The 26,871-nt window shown below is 47.3% G+C and overlaps 1 protein-coding gene across 1 annotated transcript in view; it reads right to left on the minus strand.

Annotated features, from left to right (window-relative positions):
- LOC147441568 (WD repeat-containing protein DWA2-like) overlaps window positions 1–26,871 on the minus strand; it is a 131,016-nt gene that overhangs the window by 15,641 nt on the left and 88,504 nt on the right. Inside the window, exons 7-9 of the mRNA XM_086483155.1 lie at window positions 22,152–22,221; window positions 21,935–22,023; window positions 21,740–21,785 (exon numbers count right to left, since the gene is read on the minus strand). Coding sequence (XP_086339281.1) covers window positions 21,740–21,785; window positions 21,935–22,023; window positions 22,152–22,221 — 205 coding nt within the window. The remainder of the gene's footprint in view (window positions 1–21,739; window positions 21,786–21,934; window positions 22,024–22,151; window positions 22,222–26,871) is intronic.

Raw genomic sequence — 26,871 nt, forward strand, 5'->3', positions numbered from 1 at the left:
TACTGACTTTTACCGTGAGCTACTGTCGGCTGAGCCTCAGTCAAAGAGACAGGATGCATGCAGGGAGCAGGTTTGGGCGCAGATGCCTTGTCTTGTGACTGTGGAGATGCGCCAGAGGCTAGAGATACCTCTTCAGCTTGAGGAGCTGCACACGGCTCTTAGGGCCCTTCCTCGTGGTAGCTGTCCCGGTGAGGATGGGCTTACTCCCAGCTTCTTCTTGGAGTACTGGGACTTGCTTGGCCCAGATCTTTGTAGTGCCTTTCAGTACATTCTGCACACACCAGTGATGCCGGATAGCATGAGTGAGGGCCTGATTTACCTCATTCCAAAGGAGGGTGGCTCCTTGGATGAGATTCGACAGTGGCGCCCTTTCACCATCCTCAACTCAACCTACAAAATTCTTGCCAAGGCTCTGAGTTTGAGGATTCAACCACTTTTGGAGAGCCTTATTCATGGGACTCGGACAGGTTTTGTCAAGGAACGTAGTATCCTTGACAACATCTTCACATTCTGGGAGGCTTCTGCCCTGGCACGTCTCCGTGGGGAGGACCTTGTGATTCTTCTTCTCGATTTTGAGAAGGCATACGACAGAGTTGACTGGGACTTTCTAGAGGGCACGCTTCGCAGGATGGGCTTTTCAGATGCTTGGATCAGAGGGGTGTCAGCTTTGTACAGACAGACTCACAGTCAGGTGCTTTTGGCAGGAGGTAGAGGTGAGCGCTTCATGCTCACACGATCGGTCAGATAGGGTTGTCCTCTTGCCCCCTTTCTCTTTTTGTTCTATGCGGAGGCGATGAGCAGATTTTTGGTGTCACAGCAGGTTGGTTTGAGGGGCTTAGCACTCCCTATACGGGGAGATGAGCTTCTGGATACTGAGTTTGCCGACGATTCAGCCTTGTACTTAGAGGGCCAGGAGGCCAATCTACACAGGTGTGGGCACGCTCTGGAGACCTTCTGCTGTGCATCGAGCGCACTGATCAACTGGAGAAAGACAGTGGCTTTCTCGGTTGGCAGTGCTCCTGTGCCAGAGTGGATGCCAGGAGAGGGTTTCAGGTGGATGCCTCCAGGGACTGCAGTTCGATACTTGGGTTGTCAGGTTGGTTTGGATTTGTCCCCCGAGCAGCAGATTGCTCCGCTTCTCCTGTCCATCAGGAGAAAGCTGTTACAGTGGAGCTCAGCACGACTTTCGCTGGCTGGTAGAGTAGTAGTTGCCAACCAGGTGTTGTTGGCAACTATGTGGTACATCACTTCTTGCTGGATCTTCTCAAGTTCTTGTATCAGCCAGGTAGAGAGGCTGATCAGGAACTTCCTTTGGTCAGGACGCGACACTCAGATTGCCCGAGCCAAGGTGGCTTGGTCGGTCATCACACTCCCTTGCTCTCAGGGAGGGCTTGGGATCATTGATCCACCACAGCACAGCAGAGCCCTTCTTGGGAAGTTCGTCGTCAGAGGACTTCTTCCAGGCGAGGAGCCCTGGAAGGAGTTCTTGCTGCAGAGGCTTCGTGCCAGGGTGCCTCAGTCGGGAGGACCTTGGCAACTTTCGACCAGATGGATCTTCACAGAGTTGCGCCGAGTTGGTTTGAGCAGGAGACTGGAGGACCGATTCGGTGTGAGTTTGCTTCGTTCTTGGGAGCTCTTACGGCGTGGCCTAGAGCAGAGACAGCCGACATGCACGGAGGAGCGCCTACGGCAGCCCCTCGTCTGGAACCCAATGGTTAGCACCCAGAGAGACCACTTGGTTGGGAGTAGGCCTCATGTTTCTTGGGGCCCCATGGCAGCAGGTCCAGCGCGCTCTCTAGGTGACTGGCTAGAGTTCACAGGTCTGTCAGAGGAGGTACAGGCTGTCCAGCTACAGGACATGAGAGGGGTTCAGAGCATGTGTCAGGACATCTCAGAGTCAGTTCCCGCTGAGTGGCTCACACCTCTCGAGCCAGTAGCACCCCGATGGATGGGAGCCTTCACACGACTGGAGGTTCTCATCTCAGTCAGGGCCTGTTCAGAGACTGTCCCAGCCCTGTTCTTCGAGCTTCAGGGTGGGGGACGATTACAGCGAGTTGCAGTAGAGGCCCCGCAGGTAGCAGAGTGCTGCTTCTAGAGGATCCGTGTTGTGGGCATCTGTGGGAGGAGTTGCGCCATAGACCCTGACCCAGCAGCTCTTGAGACAGGGCACTGGAGGCTATGGGCTTGGGAGTGTTGTCCATTGGCACGAGTGCAGTGGGATCCTGGTGAGTGGCTATGGAGGGACCCCTTCTCTTTTGCAGACCGCCCAGACGTCCCTTTCTTTCAGTACACTGTTCGGCTAGGACGTCATATACTTGCAGCGCAGAGAGAGGCCCGCCCCGCTGCAGCACGTCATTGGCAGGAGGAGGGCCTCACAGTTGAGTTCTTGGCAGCTTTTTGGCAGAGGCTGTGGGACTCCAGACAGCTGAGGCGCATCACTTTGTTCCAGTGGTTGGTTGCACACAGAGCCACAGCAGTTGGGAGCTGGCTTGTGCATAGTGGTCTCTCGGCCGCATGTACAGCCTGTTACCAGTTGGTGGAGAGTCAGTGTCACTGTCTTTGGGACTGTCCCTCGGCCCAGCAGGTGTGGCTACGAGTTCTTCGGCTGATGCCTGCCCTCTCCACGGCTCGACAGTACACTTGGGGGGCAGCAGCTTGGTCCACCCTCACGGGCTCGGCACTTCAGTTTGAGCTATCTTCCACCAGCAGGATGATAGTGATACAGGGTAGGCGACCTACACTCCAGCCTGTTACAGATCTTACTCCACAGGAGTGGAGCAATGAGAGGGAGGAGTGTTGGGAGCTCATCAGCGGCTTAGCTCTCTGGTTCATCTGGCGGGCCCGCTGTTTCCGCATCTTTGAGGCTCGCCCTATGCCACCAGCAGAGACTGTTCGTGACTTTTGGCTAGAGCTGATCCATACTCTCAGAGGACAGCTTGAGGGACTACAGGGCAGCTCCGACCGCATGCGGGAGCGCCGAGAGGCTTTCCTTCGACTCTGGCGCCCTGGGCCTTTTTACGCCATGGTCAAGGGGGTGCTCAGATGGCACTACTGTCCACCTGTGTGGCTTTTCCTTCCTCCCATCTCTTGATTTAGCCCCATTGTATATATGCTGTTTTTTCATTGGGAGAGTCTCCCCATCATGCTTGTTGTAGCCCTCTCCTGCAGAGGTGGATGTAGCCCTATGGGCAGTTTTCATTAACTAATAGAAGGATCTTTTTCTCGGAAAAAAAAAAAAGAGCTCCATGTGGATGTCTACGAGGCATTGTTAGGTGATATAAAACTTGAGACATGGCAAAAAGACGCATTCAAGCATGTTCAGGATGGGAACTCTGTAGGAGGAGAGAATGTGGGTCAGTAGGAGGAGAGAATGTGGGGCGGGTTAAGAGGCGACAAGGGGCTCAGTAAGCAAGAACAGTGCGGGGGAAAAGAAAGAACAAGGCCTAGATAGAGAGCCAGATATAAATGCTGTCAGAGATAGAGAATAACGATTTAGGTCTTATCTTTGCGGCTATGGGGTTTCATTAACCAGAACGGGCTCCAATTTACAGGAGGAAAACATCGGTACTGAATCAATTTGAGGAGTCTTTCACAAGAGATAGTCCCAGAAGGCAAAGAGAGAGATTTGATGGTGAGAGAGTGCTTGTAAAAATTAGAGACGGAAAAGAGAGAGGCAGTTGAGCTCGTTTAATCGTCGAACAATATCCCATAATCACAAGATCTATTCAATGAGACAGAACAACAGTAACTGATGTATGCATTGAAACAAGGGGAGTTTTGAAAGATAAGAGCTGTCATAAGGAAGATTTGAGCAGAGGGGAAAATGGTAAGCCAGGGAGAAATACCGAACTGAGGAGGGAATAATCATATGGTGTTGGGATAGCTATCATCAGTAGATGTGTATATAATTAGGGCGAGCGATAGCACTTAATCCTTGATCCGTTTACCAGTGGCAAGGGTACGCCTTCTAGAGTGACTAACTTGACTGCCCCCTAGGGTAAAATCTCTCCCACCACGAAGGGCCCTTGCCAAGCTGGAACCAGCTTCTTTGCTTTTTTCAAATATTTTGCCTGAAAGAGTAGCACCAGTGTGCCTTGCATTATTTTCGGTTTTCTGAGGTGGCGATCATGCCACGCTTTGCGACGAAGTTGCTCCACTTGAAGGAGCATGTGAAGCTAAACGGCGGCTTTCATCCAATAAGGTGAGACAGGATATAGAAGCAGATTCCATGCCCCAACTTGCACGCAGACTGCCCACCCTAGGGGATCCGGAGTTGAACTCAAATGGAGCTATGGCTTCCAAACCGAAAGCGAGTTGAAAAGGCGTGTGATTCGTTGTTGCTTTGAAAGATGTGCGGTATGCCCAAAGAGTGCCGTGCACAGCCTGAGCCCACGATGCTGGATGGAGATGACATGCTTTCCGCATGAGGGCGATGAGAACCTTGTTAGTGCTTTCAGCCTGCCCATTGGCTCTAGGGTAATAAGAGCACGACTTGCGGTGAAAAATCTTGTAATTGGCCAGCAAAGTTGAGATCATGTCATTGACAAAATGACTGCCCCTATCACTGGTGATCTCTAAGGGACATCCAAATCTGCATAAAATACTTTCATATAAAAATTTGGCTATTGTATTGCCAGTGCAATCTACTGTCGCCACTACCTCTGCCCACTTTGTTGCATAGTCTGTAGCCACTAGCAGATATTTGCGATTACCTGGTTGAGTCGGGGGATATATTGGACCCCCAAAGTCCAAGCCCCATCTCTCAAAAGGTAGCCACGCCATCGAGACCTGCAGAGGACGGTTGGATTGCTTACTTGGCTTCGGCCCACAGCGCTGGCACACATCACAAACCTTAGAATATGCTATTGCATCCTTAAAAACCTAGACCACTCTGTAGAATCTTCTGGGCGGTGATGTGACCAGGGTAATGGCCACCAGTGGGACCATTGTGGACATCCTCCAGAATATGCTCCACCTCATGAGGCGAGACACAACGCTTCGGAACACCATCTGGTCCCGATTTGTAGAGCTGGCCCCCAATCAAAGTGAAAGGCCTGGACTTCAACAACAATCTCCTCTTCTGCAGTGGAGATGTCTTCTCTAGGTACAGCCCAGTAGATAGAAAATGTAAGACCTCGCCGTACCATTCCGGTGTTGTATCGATTTTAAAAAGACTGCTATCTGGAAAGTCATCCGCAATGCCGGTAGCTTCTTCACCTGTGTGAATGCGAGAGAGGTGGTCAGCCATTACATGATGCTTACCAGGGCGGAGTACCACTTCAAAATCAAACTCTTGGAATAGGAGGAGCCATCGCCATACTCGACCTACGACCTGTGGCTTATTAAGCAGATAGCGCAAGGCATGGTGATCAGTAATAATTGTGAAGTGGACCCTTAGCAAATAGTGACGAAATTTTTGTAGAGCATACACTATAGCCAAACCTTCCCTCTCCGTGGTGCTATAGTTGTGCTCTGCTTTGGTGAGCAGGCGACTTGCATAATGTACAGGGTGAACCAAGTTGAACTCTTTGCTAGGTTGAGTCAGCACAGCACCCATAGCCAGCAGACTGGCATCTGTATGCACATGAAAGGGTAGGGCCCAATCCGGGGCAACTAGAATAGGCGCTTGAGTGAGGCGTTTTTTGAGGTATAGAAATGCTTCGGCCTCAGGTGTTGACCACTGGAAGGGAACAACAACACTGGTGAGCCGGGTCAATGGTTGAGCCACCTGTGCATACATACGTATAAACCTGCGATGATAGCCGGTGTGGCCCACAAAGCTTTGAACACCTTTGGGATTTATGGGAGGAGGTAACTTCAAGATGGCCACTATCTTCTCTGGGTCAAGTGCTAAACCTTGAGCAGACACCACATGGCCCAACAGTGTGCCCTCGGTGACCAAAAAATGACACTTGTTCGGATTGAGCTTCAAACGTGCCTCTCTGCACCTGAGGAAGACTGCAGAGAGCTGAGCAAGATGCTCCTTTAGATTTTCTAATGGGTTCGAACATTGAGCACCCGAGAAGGTGGAAAAGTCGTCCATGAATATGCGAAGGTGATCAGTAATAAGCAGAGGACAAAAGATGAGATATACTATGCGATTGAAAGAAGGCAGTCCATTTTTAAGCCCAAAAGACATTCTAGTGTAGATGAAAATACCCCAGGGAGTCACAAAAGCTGTTTTGACTTGGTCGTCAAGATGTATTCCTAACTGATTGTAGCCGTTGAACCCGTCCATAAAACTATACAGTACATGGCCAGCGACATCTTCGAGGACTCTCTCAGTGAAAGGGGTCGGAAATCCATCCGGGATTGTGACCTTATTCAGAGCCCGGTAGTCGACGCAAACTCGAATTTTGTTGGACTCCTTCTTTGGGGCAATAACCATAGGGGACAACCATTATGAGTGCTCTACTGGTACAATAATACCTGCTTCTTGCATTTTTTCCAACTCGATTTTGACTGCTTCTACATACTTGGGATTCAGTTTGTAAGCCCGTCCTTTGACCGGCTTAGCCCCCTCAACCAGATAATTGTGTGGACTCCTAGCTCTGCCGGGATTCCTTCCAAATCGTGGTAAGACCAGGCAAACACATCGATGAAAGAGCGCATGAAAGAGATTACTGGGTCGAGTAGAGCGGGGTGATCCCATAACCAAGCGGCTAACAAGATGGGCTGATGGTTGTCACGGCCGCCTAGGTTGACCTCTCTGATTGGGTAAGGCGGTGCCGTGGGCGAGGCTGCGTCAGGGAGAGAAGATTGTGCCACCTCTGTGAGCTTCTGGACATTATGAGCTGGCGTCTGATCAATGTTGAAATCAGCATACTCTTCCTACAACCATCCTGATGGAATCTCTGCGAATGGTAAATCCTCAGATACCTCAAAGTGCTCCGGCATGGGTGGAGAGTCAGATGGAGTAGAGGCTAAGGAAGGAGTTGGGGTGTTGGCCAACTCTTGCAAGGGCGACTTTTTCCCCCTTCTATGGTGGGTTATAGGCTCACCCAGCCCAACGGTTTTCACCAAGGGACCCTCTGAAGGATGGTCACCAGAGACCGGTCCACTTGCTTTTGGCGCACTTGGCTGACTGGGATTACTGGCTTCAGGTGTAGGATCACGAGGAGAGGGTGAATCTGTTGGCAAAGGTTGAAGAGAGACTACATAGCATGGCATCAAAGAGGTAGCTTCCAACCACTGCAGTTAAGTCTTCATCGGACCCATCAGGAGGGACGGGCTGCTCCAAGTCAGGGTTGGACTCTACTGACAAAGAGCTATGCTGAACGACCGGATCTATACCTCCTTCGAGACGAATTTGTTGCATTGGAGAGCCAGGAGTATGAATCCACATGGCGTCGTTTCCCCAGTCGTGAAGTGCTTTCGTATGTCGCAACCATGGCCTACCAATCAACAAGGGATAACCTCCCTCTACCTGGGGAAGATTAACTACCACAAAATCCAAGTTAAAAGTGAAATCTTGTACCTTCAGAGGCACCTTGTCGACTATGCCCATTGGGTAGATTGTTCTCTGATCGGCCAATGTAACAGTGAAAGGAGCAGGTCGGGTAGGCTTTAGACCTAAGGCCATCATAGTGAATTCAGGCATCAAATTGATTCCAGATCCACCATCAACGATGACGCCAGATAGCTGGTGCCCAAGAATAGATACAGTGAGACGAGGACTTTTATAATCGGTGAGGAGAGCAGTTGGATAGGAAATCAAATAAGATTCTGAGGGCTGTACAGGGAGGTGCCCGCCACTAGTCCCAGCCCCCGGGTACAGAGACTGAATGACTGACAGGGTGTCACTTCTAAGTGTTGCGTCGAGCCTTAGCATGTCGTATAGTGACACCTACTGAAAAGTATTTTTCAAGATGGCTTCTGTTGTGGGCTTGTCGCCTTCGAACTGGGCGCCCTTTGGGACCTTAATCTGTTCCAAGTCAGCCACTGCTTCCAAGAAGGCTCCATCAATGTCAGATAACAGGGAAGTTGGTTTGCTGTGAGCAACTTTGAAGGACTCGTCGTTTGGGTCAGGTAGACCAGATTGAGGAAGTGGGAACTGGCGAGGTGGACCTGTGGGCAGACTGAGACCAAGAGTTGCTCTTTGTGCTCGAGTAAGGACACCAGCAGGCTCCTCCACTTGCAGTGGCTTAACCACATGAGTAGTAGGTGATGGTTGAGGCACGGTGTTCACAGTTATCAAGTTTATCTTCGGGAAGGTGAAATCTTACTGGTTCTGAGTCGAGCCTGAAGACGTGGATGCCCTTTGCGTGGGACAATCCTTACTGTAGTGATCCTTCGAATCAGGGCAATGACGACAAGGAGGGGACCCCTCAGGTAAAGGACACTTGCTCTGATAATGCCCATATTCTCCGCATCTGTAGCAGAGTATGGGCCGATTGGAAGGACGAAACGTGGGACGAGGTGGTTGCTGCATGGAGTTGGAGGCTGAAGTGTAGAAGCTCTGAGGGGTTGAGGTGGCATTAGCATTATAAAAACTGTGAGTCGGGAAAGTACTTGACATACCTTGGACAGCAAGGGTATTGAGCAAAGGTGGCATGTAGTTGGGATGGCCGTAGTGGGAAACCATGTTGGATGCTGGTGCTAACCCCTGTTGGAGTGTAGGACCAAGACTTTGCTGTATTTTGTGCAATCCCTTTATATAGTAGCAATCCTTATCTTCATGACCCGATTTTTCGCAGAAGTGGCAATAAGAGCGAAGGGGACAGTCCTGTGGAGGGTGTCCTGGAGAGCGGCATGAACTACACCATACTATAGCCTTAGTCTCCTGCTGAGACCTGAGCTCTTCTAACTCTCTTTTAAGTTGATCATAAGCCTCTTGCTGTGGAGGCTTCTCCTGTCTGAGAGAGAAGGATCTCTCTTCTTGAAGGGCCCGCTGTAACTTTAGGGCTTCCAGTTCCCTTCGTAAAGAAGTCAAGGGGTCTGTTGGACTATCCACGAGTATAGGGCCAGTATCTAACCTAGGAGAGTAAGTGAACTGCATTCTTGCTCCCTCTATTCTAGTAGCAATAGCAACAAAGTCTTCCAGACTAGCTTCAGGACGGAGGCTTTCTCTGAGCTTTTGTTGATAAGTCTTAGGCAGAGCCTTCTCTACCCACTTCTTCACCATGAATTCCCCTGGTTGCTGAGGCAGCTTGGCGACCAGGGACTTTGTTCTGGTCATGAGCTTTGCAAATGTCTCCTTGGGTTGGAGCAACAGGTTGGCCAACTCATCTAGAATCTTCTCTTGATAATCCCCTGCTCGGAAAGCTTCAAAGAACTGCTGTCTTAACATGGTCCAAGTAGTAAAGTGGTTTTCAGCAAACTGACTGTACCATTTATCTGCAAGACCATCCAAGGTGGACGGAAAGAGCACCAGGTATGCATCTTCTCTGTTGAGGCCACGACCTCTACAAAGAGAGACAAACCTCCGAGCATGGTCGTCTGCATCTTCTGTAGAGAGACCTTTAAAGGTAGGGAACTTGATGTTCACCTTTGCCAGAACACTTGTGAGCTCCTCCATGGCCTCTTGCTCCTGAGTCTGTTGCTCACTAGCTTGCTGTAACAAAATGGGGGAGAGCCTTACCTGAGAAGGTGACCTCGAGGATGTAGAACCGGTCGAAGGAATGGAGGTAACCGTATGAGTAGGTATGGGTGATGGGGTTAATATGCTTCTACTGGGCACCAAGGGTTGACGCCGTCTGTGGTAGTACTTCAGAGGACTCAATAGTGCACTTTGACGCTCCAATGACCTCCTTGTATGTGTCATGCAGTAACCACCAACCCCACCAAGCTTTGGGCAAGAAGACCTTCACTTGGGCAAGACAACCTTCACTTGGCTGAACATTGGTCTAGACTCTACTAGACCAGGGCGAGTGACTAGACCACCTGGCCTAGACCAGGAGAAGGAAGGACTAGACCAGGGACGAGAAGGACTAGACCAGGACGAGGACTGGGTGGCACCGCGAGAGAGGACCAGACCAACAAGGCGAGAGACTAGACCAGCTAGATTAAGCTGTCAAGGGTGAAACTGGACCAGACCAACAGGCTGCACAGGCGAAGCGAAGAAACCAACTACTCAACAGAGTGCGACTTCAGTTGAGGTCCCACCGTGATCGCCAAAATGAGAGCACCTGTAGCGCGGATAATGTGTAGTGCTCTCTACAGTGTGGGTGTCCCTCAGTGCAATGTGCGTGACAATCTCACTCGACAGATGGAAACTCACTCAAACAGAAGGAAACACATAAACAATGGATAACAACAGAACGACTGAGACACAACAGTGGACCAGAACATGTGGACTCGACTATCTCAAAGAACCATGTACAGACTCTGGCGTGGCAGCACACTCAGCTCCAGCCCAGGACTCACAGGTACAAATGGGGTGTCGAGGCTCATATGTGCAGGGATGGTGAAGCAGTGCTCCGTGCATAGACTCCCTCTAGACGACTACGTACAAGATAATGATAATGACTCAACGGCTACTACTCATATATACAATCATAAAGAGCCACCAACGGCTCATAAATGTCAGCCAGCTAAGTGTGACCTGGCCACATGTCCACTAGGCCACCATCCCTATCCCTGCCACGTGTCACTGCCCAGAGTGTCGGTCCAGTGTGAACAGACCATACCAACTGTACTAACTGTAACTGTGTCCTGTAGCAGTGACACTGTAGGCTGCTACAGAGCCAGTAGCACCCCAGTGGATGGGAGCCTTCACACGACTGGAGGTTCTCATTTCAGTCAGGGCCTGCTCAGAGACTGTCCCAGCCCTTTTCTTCGGGCTCCAAGGTGGGGGACGACTACAACGAGTTGCAGTAGAGGCCCCACAGGTGGCTGAGTGTTGTTTCTAGTGGATCCGAGTTGTGGGCATCTGTGGGAGGACTTGCGCCATAGACCCTGACCCAGCAACTCTTGAGACTGGACACTGGAGGCTATGGGCTTGGGAGTGTTGTCCACTGGCACGAGTGTAATGGGATCCTGGTGAGTGGCTATGGAGGGACCCCTTCTCTTCTGCAGACCACCCAGGAGTCCCTTTCTTTCAGTACACTGTTCGGCTTGGACGTCATATACTTGCAGCACAGAGAGAGGCCCGCCCCGCTGCAGCACGTCATTGGCAAGAGGAGGGCCTCACAATCGAGTTCTTGGCAGCCTTTTGGGAGAGGCTGTGGGACTCCAGACAGCCGAGGCCCCCATTAGCATTGGATGCCTAGCGTTTTTGCAACATAGCACAAGGCTAGCGTTTTCCATCAAGAACCCAGTTCAGCCAGCATTTTTGCATCTGCAGCAACCTAGCGACAGCAGAGAACGGATCAGCCCTAGCGTTAGTGGTTTGCACCAGTAGATTCACAACTTTTTTGCAGCAGGAACGATTTTCAGCTCTAGCGTTTTTGGATCAGCATACCATCCTAGCGTTTTGCAGATCCTTTGCGAAGAAACAGTTAGAAGCATCAGCGTTTTCAGTTTTTTAGCACTTAGGCACAGCAGAACAAGCCCCAAACCTCGCAGATCTCACCTTCCCGCAGCAGACCCTCGCCGCATGGTCAGATCCATCGAAGTTTATAGTTTCAGCCCGGAAAACACAGATTTCAGTATCTACGTTTTCAGCGCGGCGTCATCGCATCGTCGCCATCGACATCGTCATCAACATAGAGTCTGAATTCAGCAGATAAAGATTTGCAAACTTAAGCCCTTAGCATTTTCAGATTTCAGCCCGTCTCGTCGTCGTCCTCATCATCGTCGGCAAGTCCAAAGCATTGTAGAGATTTGTGCAATCAATAGTAGACCGCTTTCGCCGTAGAGAGTGGGGCCTTCAGAGGAGGGTTTGACAACATTCTGGTGTCGTATTCTTCTCTCTCTATCTCTCAGTCTCAGTACCTTCATTCACAGTGTTCACCATTTCGTTTGTGTCCATTGCACTCTCTCACTGAAAAACGGAAGGCTCTCCCTTCCGTAAGTAAAAGGAACCTTGAGCACGGTTCGGAGCACTCATCTTGAGCAAAGTTCAACATTCACTTCCGCTGCACCTTACATCGGTATCAGAGCTTTTGCAGTGTTCTATATCACTCAAGGAAAGAGCCACATAATTTTTTCTTTGCTTGTTGCGGTCGCACGTAACAGAAGTCCTCTTGGGCGTGTCGATTCCTAGTCGTGTTTTTGAAGAGTGACAGGAAACCAAGAAAGAAGGGCTTGTCCAACCTCCCCTTGTGCCTCTTTTCACTCATTGAGAGCGGACCGTGCACTTAGCGGCCGGCCAATCGACGTGAGGTGGGGAAAAGCAACCTTGGTGTGAGCGCAAGGCAGCCAAGGGGTGCGCCCGCAAGGAAGAGTATAGCTCGGATAAGAGAAGATCCTTCTCTAACACAGATTGCAAGCTAAAGAAGAACCTTAAGAACCTCAAGAACCTCAAGCACCTCAAGAACCTTAAGACCCTCAAGAACCCCAAGAACTCAAGAACCAAGACCCACAAGAACCTAAGTTCCTCGTGAACTTAAGAACCCACGACTTCAGTGTATGGTCATTACCCGAAGCGGAATGGATACTTCGCATGGAGGTGATGAGCGTGGCACTGGCGAAGAAGAATTTTCCCTACCAGGAGGTTTTTCTAACCCTCCCCCTTCCCCATCTACGCCAAGGATTGCACTAACTCCTATGGAGGAGTTGAAGCACTTGTTTATGGACAGGAAGTTAGAATGCGAAGCAAGGAAGTTAGAACGCGAAGAAAGAAAGGCAACTATTGAGCGTGAGCATGAGCAAGCGCGCTTGGCGGCCGAAGAAAGAAGGGCAGCCATAGATCGTGAATACGAAGAAAGAATGGCAGCCATAGAGCATGAGCACGAGCAAGCATGCTTGGAAGCCAAAGAAAGACAAGCCAAATTTGATCGCGAGAACAAAGCAAGACAAGCAGAATTTGATCGCGAGAACAAAGCATGAAAAGAAAAGAGCGACCAACTCATGAAAGAGTTCTTGCCACTCTTTTCTATGTGCTAGCGCAGTTTGAACAGAATCGGGAGAAGGAGACTCTCTCCGTCTCTTCTTCTCCAAAGCATGACACACATGAAGAATTGCATGATGATAAATTGCTTGATAATGATAAGCATGATGATTTGCATGGTCAAGATGTGATTATTCACGAGCATGATGATTTGCATGATCAAAATGTGATTTCTCACAAGCATGATGATTTGCAGGAAGATGATGTGATTGTTCACAAGGATGATGGTTTAGTTGATACTTTGTCTAGTGAAGCTAACCTCATTGCAGATTCGATCAATCACTAAGAACCGATCTTGGCTCTCAAATAGAGGTCCAAAGAACCCCCTCAGGAAGTTTCGATCCCTCACGAAGAACAGATCTTGGCTCTCGAGCCTAGGTCCTAAGAACCCCCACAGGAAGTATTATGTGTACGAATGATTAGTCAGTACGCATTGTTCAAGTGTTTCATTCGTGATGCTTTCTTGTATTTTAGTCAGTGTCTTTATGTGATCCCTTTTCACACGCATGCCATATTCTACGTTGAGCATAATTCACTCATGAATGAGCACGGATGTATGCGGATTACTTATGAAAAGATAAAATGTTTGCATTCAAGGAATTCACATTCCATGTCTCTTCCTTGGCATGACACAGTATCTGAAAGAGCACAAGAAAGATTGAGCATCAAGCATGGGCATGTCCATTGTGATTTGCCACAGTTGATTGATTTAGATCAGAAACACAAGATTCGATCTCACTGTTAGCGTGTGTGTGGTGAACGGGTTGGCACTCCGTCTATTTGTTCATCTACATTACATGCACAGTCTTTAGAGAGGACGATATTTTTTCCACTCACATTACATGGAATGGGTTTGTTTATGTTTTTGTGTTGGAAGTGGTTTCAGGAATTTTCCACCTCAGAGATTCTTGAAAAAGGTGGACATATGACTCTAGATGAAGTTGAAGCATTGAAGGAGCCACAAAAGACTGTCGCTCTCGGCGCGGCCCAAAGAAGCAAGCATTGCAGACCTTTATGAAGTTCAAGTATCGCACGATCCACACATCAAAGTGGGCCGGCAAAGAGTCCTTTCCTTTCTAAGCATAATCGAGGGCAATTACATTTGATGATGTGGCATGGCCTAAATGGAAAAACCCAGCCGACGGGCCTAAACCCTAACAAAAAAATAAGAAGAAGTTTTTACAAACTTACTAATTACGGCTGAGAAGCCTAAAGGGCTTAGGTTTTTCACCTTAACCCCTCGTAACTTACAAAACTTGGTCGAGGGGCTTAAAACATTTAAAACAAAGCACAGGGCCCCAAATTGTGTAGAGATTGTTGATGTGGCAACAATGTACGAGCAAGCCCGTAATTTGCGCTTTTCGGGTAGTAGCTTTTAGGGGTAAAATTTTGGGGACACCAACTTTTGGACCTCTTGTACTCTTTATGAGCAGAGCCAAGGCCCTCCTATCAAAAGATTGGCTTGGGAGCACTGCGAGAGAAAGAAAGAAAAAAAGAAAGTCTATTAACATCCACTAGAGGCCGAAGTCGACCTATGGGACATATCGGATACATCTTTGGTTAAAATCCACTTCGGGTACAAGAAAAGAAAAAAAAAGTGCATGTGCTCTTTAACCTCAAAACTCTCATGACTCATGAGAGATAATATTACAATGGTATAGACCACTATGTGCTTAAAGTGGCTAGATGCAACAAATGTCAGGTCCATGTCTTTGAGGCAGGTGGTGGACTCTTGAAATCTCTAATGATAACTTTCCCTCCTTTGTAAACTACCCATTTCCCTTGTTTCCTTGCTTCTCTGACTTTGGCCAACTCTCTCGCTCTATTCTTTAGTTGTAGGGGTGTCAACTCATCTAAGATCCACATTGATGCACCTTGTAGTGACTTGGTTTGCTTCATTGCCTTGATCTTGTCATCTATGTCATAATAGCAAACTCTCGCCTGTTTCCCTTTGACTTGGATGTCCGTTGGGTCACCAAGGTCTACAAAAGGGACCACCTTGGTGAGTCTTTCCTTGAGTATGTCTACATCTAGGATGTATCCTTCAAGCTGTTCATCTGGGCTGGTACCTGTTGCCCTACCTTCTGGTAGACCTCCAACTCTAATATAAGTTTCCAAGCTCTCATTTTCCTTCAAAACTAATAACACTTCATTGACAAAAGTCTCAGATTTTACCTTTGGTGGGGTACTTTTCTGTTATGTTCTTGCAAAAGTTCACTCTTGGCTGTGTTGCTCCATGGCTTCTTCTTGAGTCTCCTGTTTAGCTTTAACGTCTTGCAGTTGAGCTTCGAGTTTGACAATCCTTGCTTCTTTGGTTGATAGCTCCGTCTTGAGGTGTGCTACCTCCTGCTGTAATTTCTTCATCTCTCCCATGAAATATGCTTCCCATGGACTTTGGAGTTTCACGGGGGTGGGACGGGTGGGGCGGTCGAGACCAGGGTGGCTGCAAAGGTTTTCTGTTTAGGGGCCATGTCGTAGATGCACAGGGGTTCTGAAAATCAGCCTTCAAATAGCGCCCCCCCCCCCCCCCCCCCCCCCCCCCCCCCCTCCGAAGGGGTATTGAGGTTTAGTCCCTAACCCCTACTCCAAGCGGGCTGAGAAGTGGGTGTGCAGGCAGCGCAAGCCAAACAGGGCAAGTGCGGGCAGATAGGCAGAACGGGCTGAAAAAGGATCAGGCGTGCAGGCTGAGGGCAAGCACGAGAGAGAGAGAGAGAGAGAGAGAGAGAGAGAGAGAGAGAGAGAGAGAGAGAGAGAGGACCCTCAGGCATTGTACCCTTGCAAAGTAATAATAAAGAAATACCGGAAGAGGCACCAGTCTTTGGGGCCAGTGCATCTTGGCTCGAAATTCCACCGTGCCATGTCGACTCTCTTGTTCTCTCACTCTCCCTCTGTTCAAGTTTATTTGATTGTTTGCAGTTTCTCTCATGTGTTGCAGTAGATCTTTGGCTTGAAGAGTCCAAGTCTATTATAGTGGATGATACAAAAGTCCTCGTGCCCTAACTACCCCTGGCAATGCGACCGAAGTTTGCCTATGACAGGTGTAACGACAACATCTCCCTCTGCTTACTTTGTAAGGTGGCCGGTTCACTGACGTGCTGCCAAGAATCAAATCAATCATATGATCTTCGGGTCTCTCATGAGATAGCTCTCCACGCAAACTCTCAAAGAAAGAATCGGCTTGAGCTCGCAAAAATTCGTGTCATTCTTTCTCTAAGTCTTAATGTTTCACTTCATATTTTCATGGAGTTCATTTAAGTAGATCAAATAAACAAAGAAGTTAGACTTCATTAATTTAAAAATGGCCAAAGCCGATACAAGTGGGATAGACTCACCCTTTAATTTTACAACAAGAGTTCTCATTTTTCAAAGTTGCTTTCCTTGCCTGACCCCGCCATTCTTGTGGTACCAAGAATGGAAAAGTAATGGAAACTAATGCATGTCTATGCTTTTTACGTTGTGATCCCACAAATTGAGGGATTTTTCTGGCTCTGTTTGGGATTTTACACATAAAAAATGGTCTTTTTTGGGTCAAAAATGAGCTACAAATGACCTAGTTTTGGTTAAAATTGGATAGGAGGCCCAAGAATTGACACATCAGCACTTTTGGCCGCGGGGAAGAGAGAGCGCTTCCTTCTTATGGGAAAAAACCTGCAATTCCCCCCTTCTGTGTAATTCACTTCATGGTTGCTCTATAAATGTGTAGTGCAGTCCCTCCTCTCCGCTATCTTGTATCTGAGCTTGTGAGGGAGTGAATTAGGGCTTCCCTTCATCAAAATGGTGTGTGGGCTTCTAAATCTCTGCAAAATCAGAAAATGGCCGTCATGAAGGCGGAAGCTCGTGAATTCCTTTCAACGGTTTGAAGTTACAACTGTGTAATTGGAGGCGAGGCTACAAGATTCCAAGAAAGAGATTTGGGTTTTGAATGGGGTTTGTGCTTGTATGAGAGTTTAGGTTTCATGGCTAACACTTCAGTGTTTTTAATTGCTCTTTTTAAGTTGTGAATTGGTGATCCTTTCATCACGAAATTGCTTACAGAAATAAGCGGATTCCAAGCACAATCGGAAAGAAGTTTTGTGACCTTTTTGTCACGAATGCTCTTAGACTTTAAGCCATCTTTAGGAAGAGGGTTGGTGACTTCCATGAACATTTTTTCATAAAGTGTTTGTGACTCTCATCACGAACTCTCACAGCCAAAGGTTTCACACCTTCCCAGCTAGACCGCACACTTTCCGACAACGTTAGTGTGCCAACATGCATACCAAAAGCCTATTTGGCATGACCCATAAGTCCCTAAATGGAGTCGGGCTTTTTTTGTAGGCAATATCAATCGCCATATCTCTTTGGGTAAACCACAGCAAAACTAATCAACTTGTTCTTTGAAGGTAACTTTCTTAAAACAAGAGATTCGCATAAGCGTATTCCAGAACCTCTGGCAATAGTCCAAGGTGCTTTCTTTGGTAATCCTCAAATGATTCCACGTTGTGATGACATCCTTTTTGTACTCTTCTGTAAGCCAGGCGGAAGTGAAGACGCGTTTGAACTTCCACCACTTTGTAAGCGCTTTCTGTCAAAGGTGGAAGTGCAAGATGCAATTAAGACAAGAACAGGCTCCTAATCCGATGGACATCTCGAATCCGATCTAGAACACTTGCAATGCCACATACATGAACAAGGCTGCTCAGCAAAAACGCTCGCTGATCTACAAAAAAACGTTGGCTTCCCTGCATCTGCTACAAGCCCCCTTGGGGCATCCAAGGGAGGGCGCCCCCCTCTGGGCTTTACTGCTCTCCTAACGAGGTGAACCCCCCCCCCCCCCCCCCCCCCCCCCCCCCCCCCCAGCTCCCTATGTAGGCCCAAAGGCTGGCCGACCCACTCCTCCAGCCTGACGACCCCCGCAACCCTCCCGGCTTCCCATAACCTCGCTTGCTGACCCGCTGCCCACCTCCCTCCCTCGCTGCCCACCTCCCTCGCTGCCTCAGAGGGACTCGGATGAAGTCCCCTCGCCCGATCCCGCCAAGCCCACCGTCCGACTTTCTCTATCGCCAGCAGAGCAAGCAAGCCTTACAGCAGGGGTGGAGCACCTCCAGGCCACCTCTGTTACCTGTAAGATCATTGGCAGTCGACCTGCGCACCTCCTATAGGCCGGTCTCTTAGCAGAGGTGGGAAAGATCATCGACATACAGCTTCTCGGGCGAGGGTACTACCAGATCAAGTTTGAGACTCCAGAGATGGCCACCTAGGAAATTTCGATGAACCCATTGGCCATCCGTGCAATCAGGGCTCATTTCCGACAATTGTGCCATGGTTTCGACCCAGCTTCCAATGTTCTTCCCGAGGAAGCAGATCTGTCCATTTCGGTTTCCTTCCCCGGCTTGAGAAGAGAGTACCTCTGGCTTCTTTCCAGGATTGGTTCCGAGATCGGGACAATCTTGGAGACCATGAGTATAGATTCCCCCGATCCTTAGAAAGAGGCCGACTTCTGCTAGAACCGCCGATGGTTTCTTCACTCATGCAAGTAGGTAGAACAGTTTCCTCCCTGCCGGATTCAGTGCCCGAATCCATATGTGTTGCAAAATATGGGATCGGATCCTTCGTAGAAGAAGGACCTCTCTAAGCTATAATACCACTATAATAGACTTGGACACTCCAAGCCAAAATTCTACTGCAATACACGTGAGAAAACTGCAAACAACTGAATAAACTTGAGCAGAGGCACGGTGGAATTCTGAGCCACGATGCACCGCCTCAAAGACTGGCACCCCTTCCAGTATTTCTTTATTATTACTATGCAAGAGTATAATGTCCGAAGGTCCTCTCTCTCTTGCAGTGCTCCCTAATCTGATAGGAGGAGGGCCCTGGCTCTACTTATAAAGAATACAAGAGGCCCAAAGGTTGGCGCCCCCAAAAGCTACTGCCCGAAAAGTTCTACAACTAAAAGCCTTCAGCACAAATTACGGGCCTCTCCGTATGTTGCTGCCATGTCAGCAACTCTCCGCGAATTTCAGCCAATCGGTACAACGCTGCCACATCAGCAATCACTACGCAATTTGGGGTCCTCTCCTTTATTTTAAAGGTTTTGAGCACCTCAGCCAAGTTCTGCAAGTTGGCAGTGGTTAGGGTTAAAATCCTAAGCCGTGTAGGCCTCTCAGACATAAGCGATAAGTTGGTAAGAACTTCTGTTAGAATTTTGGCGCTTCCGTGCATTCTGCCAGTTAGGTCATGCTATGTCATGAGTTTGTGACCTAGCCCCTCCTCAAAGAATTGTAATTGCCCTCGATTACGCCTACAAAACAGTCATAGGACAAAAACTAGTTCAGTAGACACTTAACTCCTAGCACTTGCACAAAGACGATACTCACTAAACATTCACATCACTATCCCCGTCGAGATCTTAGATGAGAATCAGGATCGTTGTAACTTATTTAGCAATCACATCCAAACCGCGCTGATCTTTTCACGGATGCTTTGATCTACTAAATCTCGTTATTATCACATTCACATCATATTCAAGAAGAATGCGATACCGCTGTAATAGACTGGGCACTTCAAGCCAAAGATCTATTGCAACCCACGTGAGAAAACTACAAACAACTGAATAAACTCGAGCAGAGGGAGAGGGAGAGGGAGAGAAGAGGAGAGTCGACATGACACGGCGGAATTATGAGCCAAGATGCACACACCTTAAAGGCTCCCTTCCAGTATTCTTTATTATTACTTCGCAAGGGTACAATGCGCGAGGGTCCTCTCTCTCTAGCACGGTGCTCTCAAGCTAATCTACTAAGAGAAGGGCCCTTGCTCTGCTTATAAAGAGTACAAGAGGCCCAAATCTGTGACCCCTGCCCAAAAAGCTCTCCAACCAAAAGCCTTCAGCACAAATTACAGGCATGTCCCTACGCTGCTACTACGTCAACAGATTTCCGCAAATTCCGGCTAGTCCGTACAGCTCTGCCATGTCATCAATCTCTGCGCAATTCAAAGTCCTCCATATTATTTTAAAGGTTTTAGGCCCCTCCGCCAAGTTCTGCAAGCTGAGAGGGGTTAGGGTTAAAAACCTAAGCCCTTTAGGCCTCTCTGCCATAATCTATAAGTTGGTAAGAACTTCTTTTGTTTGGAATTAGGCCCTTCGGCCGGGTTTTGTAAGGTAGGCCATGCCATGTCATCATTTTATGACATACCTCCCTCTTGAAAGAATTGTAATCGTCCTCCATTAGGCCTACAAAACAGACATAGGACAAAAACTAGTTCAGTAGACACTGACTCTTAAGTATCGACGTACCAAACCACGCATACCTAGCAATTGCACCAAGACGACAGTCACTAAACACATGACATTCACATCACTATCCCTGTCGAGATCTTAGATGAGAATCATGATCGTTATAACTTATGTAGCAATCATTGTAATAGACTTGGACACTCCAATCCGTGCAACACACATGAGAAAACTGCAATTAACTAAATAAACTTGAATAGTGAGAGGAAGAGAGAGTCAACATGGCATAGCGGAATTCCGAGCCAAGATGCATTGGCCCCAAAGACAGGCGCCCCTCCCGTGTTTCTTTATTATTACTTTGCAAGGTTACAATGCCCGTGGGTTCTCTTTCTCTTGCAGCGCTCCTAAGCTAATCTATTGAGAGGAGGGCCCTAGCTTTGCTTATAAAGAGTACAAGAGGCCCAAAAGCTGGCGCCCCCAAAACCTGTGACCCCCAAAAGCTACTGTGCGAAAAGCTATGCAACCAAAAGTGTTCAGCAGAAATTACGGGTCTATGCAATTTGGGGTCCTCTGCTTTATTTTAAAGGTTTTAGGCCCCTTCAGCCAGGTTCTGCAAGTTGGGAGGGGTTAGGGTTAAAACATAAGCCCTTTAGGCCTCTCAGCAATCTGTAAGTTGGTAAGAACTTCTTCTGCTTCTTTTGTTAGGGATTAGGGGTTAGGCCCTTTGGCCAAGTTCTGCCAGTCAGGCCATGCCACATCATCAGTTTGGGTGAAAACTTCACAAGTGAAGTCTACATGTCTCCTATATGACTAAAAAAATATACCTGGATGAATCCACGATAAGCCCAGATTCACCCTTAAAGGAAAGTGCAAGGTATAGACTCATGGTATTCACCCACGAGACAATATAAGCAACAGCTCCACCATGCATAGTATTAACTAAATACATATCTATATATCAATGTATGTATGTATGAAGGTATCTATACATACATACATACACATCTTTGTATATGTATACATAGATGTATATGTATGTATGTACAATGTGTGCACTGTGTGTGTGTGTCGTGTGTGTGTGTGTATACATATCTCCAATCTCACAGTGTGTGAGGAGGTACCCATGTAGCCCATAGCACCTCTGATACCATGTGAGAGATGTGTGTCCACATATATGGAAATGTGATAAACCGGACTGGAGATGTGTGTAGAAAATTTTTCTCATAGTGCACCATTTTTGTATCGAGTGGCTATGAGAGCCTGATCCATGTCCGCCCTATGTCTAATCTCACAATTTCTATTTGACTGATCCAATTCAGATCTGTGTGACTATTAAAACCACTGGAGCGCCAAACCTGAGTCTAAGGAAAATGAAAGAATCAGCACAAAAGATTGTCAACATGATAGCAGAAAAACTCCAATCCGCATACAGAAAAGTATCAATGCTATCCTCAAAACTTAGGCTCCTCCATGGAAATGGGGAACAGAGTCACTCACAACCTTGAAACGAAAAACAAACGTTAAGTGACACTTACAAGTAAGAACTCGTCGCACTTGGGGTTATACCGCACTCGCCAAGTCCTATAAAAAAATAAATCCTTATTTCACAAAAGAGCATGTAAAGCATTCAAGTTTAAGAAGTGTGCCAATACGACAAAAAAGGCCGCTGTCATTTCAGTGACTAACAAAGATCTCACAAAATGATCTTCCTTGAAACTTTTAGCACTCACCAATGTGAATGACCTGGAAGCTCAAGCAAAAAATAACCTAGATTTCTTTTGTCCCAGAGGAGAATTTGTGACTCATCTCCAACTGTTGCCTAGAAACCAAAAGAAGGTAAGAAATGATATATGCTTGTACGTGTGGAAATCCCATAAGATGAGAATGAAAACCAGAGACATGTTAATAGCATCTATAAAAGAAAAAGGAGCACAAAAAGAATCTTACAAAAATATGTTGCTTTTGTGGGTTGAAATCTAAGTCATGTGCATGTGCATTCTCTAATGCTTGTGCCTGCCTGTAAAAATACAAGGGTAAGTTTGCTTGGCAAGATTGTCAAGGAAAAATATCACTGAAATGAGGAACCAAAAATATCAACCCCAGGCTATCAATTCAAAAAGGCAATGAGCATTAGTTTTGACATGCAAAGTATGTTCACTTGTAAAAAGAGTCACTTTATGGAAGAAAAAATGTTTGAAGCAAATCAGAATAATATGGTATATATTAAAACTCCTCAACTCTTCCTAGCACCCAAACCCATTCCCACGAATAGCAAGCAGGGAATGGCCATTTTGGGCCCCCATACACCTGTTCCTCCTTCCCATTTAATGTTTGGATCCCAGTTTCATAAGATTCTCAAAACCCATCTTTATTCTTGTGCCTACGTCTTTACGCGTATTCCTTTATCCAATTCGGATTTCTTCCCATACCAATGGAATATTCCCTATTAGATGCTCCCGTCACCCATCATGTGACGAATCAAAAATACCAGCTTCCTGGTCTCTCCCACGAAACTAATGGTAAAATTTGTGATGCTTAATGTCACCCATCATACGGTACATCAAAGTTATCCATTCCTGATGGCTTTTATCAATTCAAGTAGATCTACAGTTCCTAACTTTTACAGTTCAAGTGTGCACATTTAAATATTCTTGTTTCTGAAAATAGAAATTACTCAAAAAAATAAGAAAAAAGTCCATTTAGCAACACTCTTTCTGAGTAAAGATATGTAATGGAGGAGCAATATCCGTAAACTTTCTGATGAACCACCTGTAATAAGAGCATAGACCCAAAAAGTTGTGAACTTCGTGAACATTCTTTAAATCTGGCCAATTTCGTATGATTTCTATCTTGGCCGGGTCTATCTATACACCCTTCACTGAGACGATGTGTTCCAAAAGGTAGCTTTGGCAAGACAAACTCCCTCTTTTTCCCGTTAACCACCAATCTATGCCACCATAGTGCCTCAAAAACCTCGAAAAGATGGTGTCTATGATCTGCTTCACTCTTGGAGAACGCGGTGATGATGTCAAAAAAGGTGCCCACAAATCTTGTACTCTCTACAAATCATGTCCATCATCTTATTGAACATTGCAAGTGTCACAAAGTGATGACGTGTCTGCCCAGGACCGAAACCATGACTGCTGCTGAAAACCCTAAATCTGCAAACCGTAACCCTAAAACCTGCAAACCCTAACATCTGCCAGAAACCCTAAAAACAGCAGAAACCCTAACCCCAACCCTAAAAGTGCAGCAGTGCTGATCTCCGAGCTGATGACGTGGCAGAATCTCGTGATTTGCGGCAGAATTTCAACCTTTTGCGTCAACTGCTTTTTGTCTACGCAAATTGAGCATGAGAGAGAGAGAGAGAGAGAGAGAGAGAGAGAGAGAGAGAGAGAGAGAGAGAGAGAGAGAGAGAGAGAGGATTCCATTGCTTTATTTTTACTAAAGCTCTCTTGTGTAAGAGAGAGAGAGAGAGAGAGAGAGAGAGAGAAAATTTTGCTTTTGATTCTGAAGCTTTTGGGGCTCTGCTTTTGGCATCCCTTGTAAAACTTTAAATAAGCGGTTTTGGGCACACTCTGCAGAGCATCTGGACACAGAGTCTGAGAGTGAAACCCTAACCGCTCTCATGTACTTTGAACATTGATTAATACATAGAGAAATACCGAAAGGGGAGCCAATCTTTGGGGCCAATATCTCTAGGAACGGAACTCCACCGGGCCAGTGCAAATCTATTGTGATCTGTGAATTGTTTTGAAGTGGTTATTTGGTGCTGTTGTGATTGATTCTTGACTTGGAGTGTCCAAGTCTGTTACAGTGGTATCAAAGCACAGCTGATTTCTCTTCTACGGGAAATCTAATCCCAAATTTTTTTATGTGGCACCTATGGCTTCAGGTAAGGATCAGTCGACTCCTTCGGCATCCGGAGTTGCGGGAAGGGATCGCAACGAAGATTCCGGCAAGGAGTATAGCCCGCCTCAGGAGCGTCGATAGATGGAGCATCGTCAATTGATCGGCAATGCAACAAAGATGATGCTCAATTTTACGAAGGACCCAAAATTTGCAAAATATATGAGCGAGACTTCTTTTCAGGAAGTGCATGCGCAGTGGCAGAAAACCACAACACCACCCCCGAAACCCGCTCTCAAGAAACCTTCGGATCACAAGCAATATTCAAAGAAGGAATTAGAAGAGGTGGTTGATGCACGGATTGCTCAGCTTTTTGACGCGCAGAACAAAGCTAAAAAGCACGGCAAAAAGCAGAAGAAAGACACTGACTTCCCACGATTTTTGGGTCGTTAGTCGACATTTGACAAAGCAAAGAAACAAGCGAAGCGTGTTCGATTTGAAGAAGTACCCAGTTCTTCTTCTTCTTCTTCTGACACTTCTTCTAGCTCTTCAGATTCGAGCGAAGAAGACAGAAAAGGCAAAGAAGTCTAAATCTCGCCCAGTGAGTGACAGTTCTTCAAAGGACTCCTCTACGGACAGTTCAGACACTGATGACGGCAAATTTTATGCGAACAAGAAATTTTTTATAAGCCAACCAGCATGACTTTCTGGAAGATAAAAGCAAGAAAGTCCGAGAGTTTAAGGAAGGTGGACAATCGATCAAATTTGACACTTTTTCAGGATACAAAGATGCTTCGAAGGCTTTGTCTTTTATACAGCAGTTTGACATCGCTTCCGCGAGAGGACGCTACTCAAAGCCCTCCAAGATTCGGAGAGCTGCCTCTTACTTTACGGGGAATGCTCGAACTTGATGGTCCACGCTTCTTTTAAACAAGACTGCGCCAGTTAAATGGCTGAAATTTTAGAAGCTTTTTATTTCTTCTTGGTTGACTCAAGAGTATGAACGCGATATACGAGCTGCTTGGAACCATCTTCGGATGACCAAGAGAGATACAATGGATGCTTATTGCGAGAGATTCTGGAGCTCTTTTCTACCCACCTCTTCATTCAACAAGATCTCGTTCAGAGAACAGATTGAGCGGTTTACCTTGGGTCTACCTACAGAGATCCGAGATCACTACTTGAAACAGAAGTCAGCTTCTATTCAGGAGTTGATGAGTCATGCGAAACGGGGCTTTGCCATTCACTCTGGCAATCTGGCCTACCCCACCGATGAGGTCATGACACAACGAGCCGAACAGACTTCAGCGAATGAAAGTAGAAAGAGAAAGAGCAACCCAGAAAAGAAGGATCCACGACCCAAGCTTACTCCTGAGGAGAGAGCTCGCTTCATCAGGGAGGGGAAGTGTTTTGGATGCGGGGAACATGGACATATCTCCGCGAAGTGCCCTAACAAGGCACCAAATAAACAAGATGAAGAAAGGCCAGAAAGTTCTAAAGCAGCTGAGAGACATGGCAGAAAAGGCAGATAAAAAGCAGAACTAGTACCACATGGCGTGGGACTTGAACCGAATCAAATGAATGAAAGTACAACTTTTGCCGCTTTCGGGCCAAATTGAAGGATCAGGAAGCTCTTTTGAAGGAGCCAAGGCCAACTTCTTTTTACTTGGAATTGGCGGCTCAATTTGGAACTACGCCCGACAGGCTGACGCCACAGGCGGAGGTAGTTCGAGTGGCACCCAGACGGGATGTTGCCATTACACCGAGCATTGGCAAACTTCGTTTGCAATGATAGGGGTGTTCAAGGCACGCGAGTGACGTTCTACTCGGAATCCCTTGGTACCACAAGAGCTACGCCGTGGTTGACTACCGGGCCGAGAAAGCGACTTTGACAAATGAAGGGCTCAGAGATTGTACTTGATGGATTTCAGTTTCTTTAGTCATTCTTTTGGGAGAGAACTGAACGATGGATAAAGGTCGAATATGTTTTGACCTGAACAAAAGAACTCTTAGGTGCAACGGAATGATTGTTTGCGCTTTGCTCAAGATAAGTGCTCCAAACTGTGCTCAAGGTTCCTTTTAGTTCTTATGGAAGGGAGAGCCTTCCGTTCTTAATGGAAATGCTATGATCACAACAAAGTGAATGGACAATGTGCGTGCAAGTGTATGAGACTGAGAGATAGAGAGAGAAGGGAGATACGACACCATAAACTGTTGTAAAACCCTCCTCCGAAGGCCCCACTCTCGTCGATGAGTGGTCTGCTTTTTGATTGCACAAAGTGGTACAATGCATATGCAATGGACTGACGCAACTTGGACTGTGCCGATGACGACGACGGTGATGACGACGACGACTTGATGGCTGATAACTGAGATCTTCTAATCGCTGAATTTCGGGACTATTTTGGTGGCTGAAAATGACTGTTTTGGCTGCGTTTTCATGGGCTAAAATTGGGGGAACTGTTGCAACCACTTAGGCTGAATTCTGCTGTGTTTCTATCTGCTGAAATCTGCGTTTTCTCACTGCTGAAAATCTGCGTTTTTGTTGCTGATGTCGCTAGCTGAAAACGCTGAGGGTCTGCAGGCTTACTGGCGTTTTTGCAAGGAAAAACGCTGGCTGATGACTGTAGCGTTTTTGACTGAAAAACGCTAGGCCTGTCTACTGCTGGCGATGGGAGGAATCTGCAATGGCTATGCCGCTGATGGCAATCCTACAATGGATGGAAACGCCAGAGGTCTAGAAATGCCGGCGGTGATGGTGATCCAAAAACGCTAGGGTGCTGAGGGGGGTACTGCTGAGAAGTTGCCTGTTGAGCGG

Source organism: Adiantum capillus-veneris, chromosome 15 (assembly GCF_014529385.1).
Source record: "Adiantum capillus-veneris isolate H3 chromosome 15, ASM1452938v2, whole genome shotgun sequence".
Lineage (NCBI taxonomy): Eukaryota > Viridiplantae > Streptophyta > Polypodiopsida > Polypodiales > Pteridaceae > Adiantum > Adiantum capillus-veneris.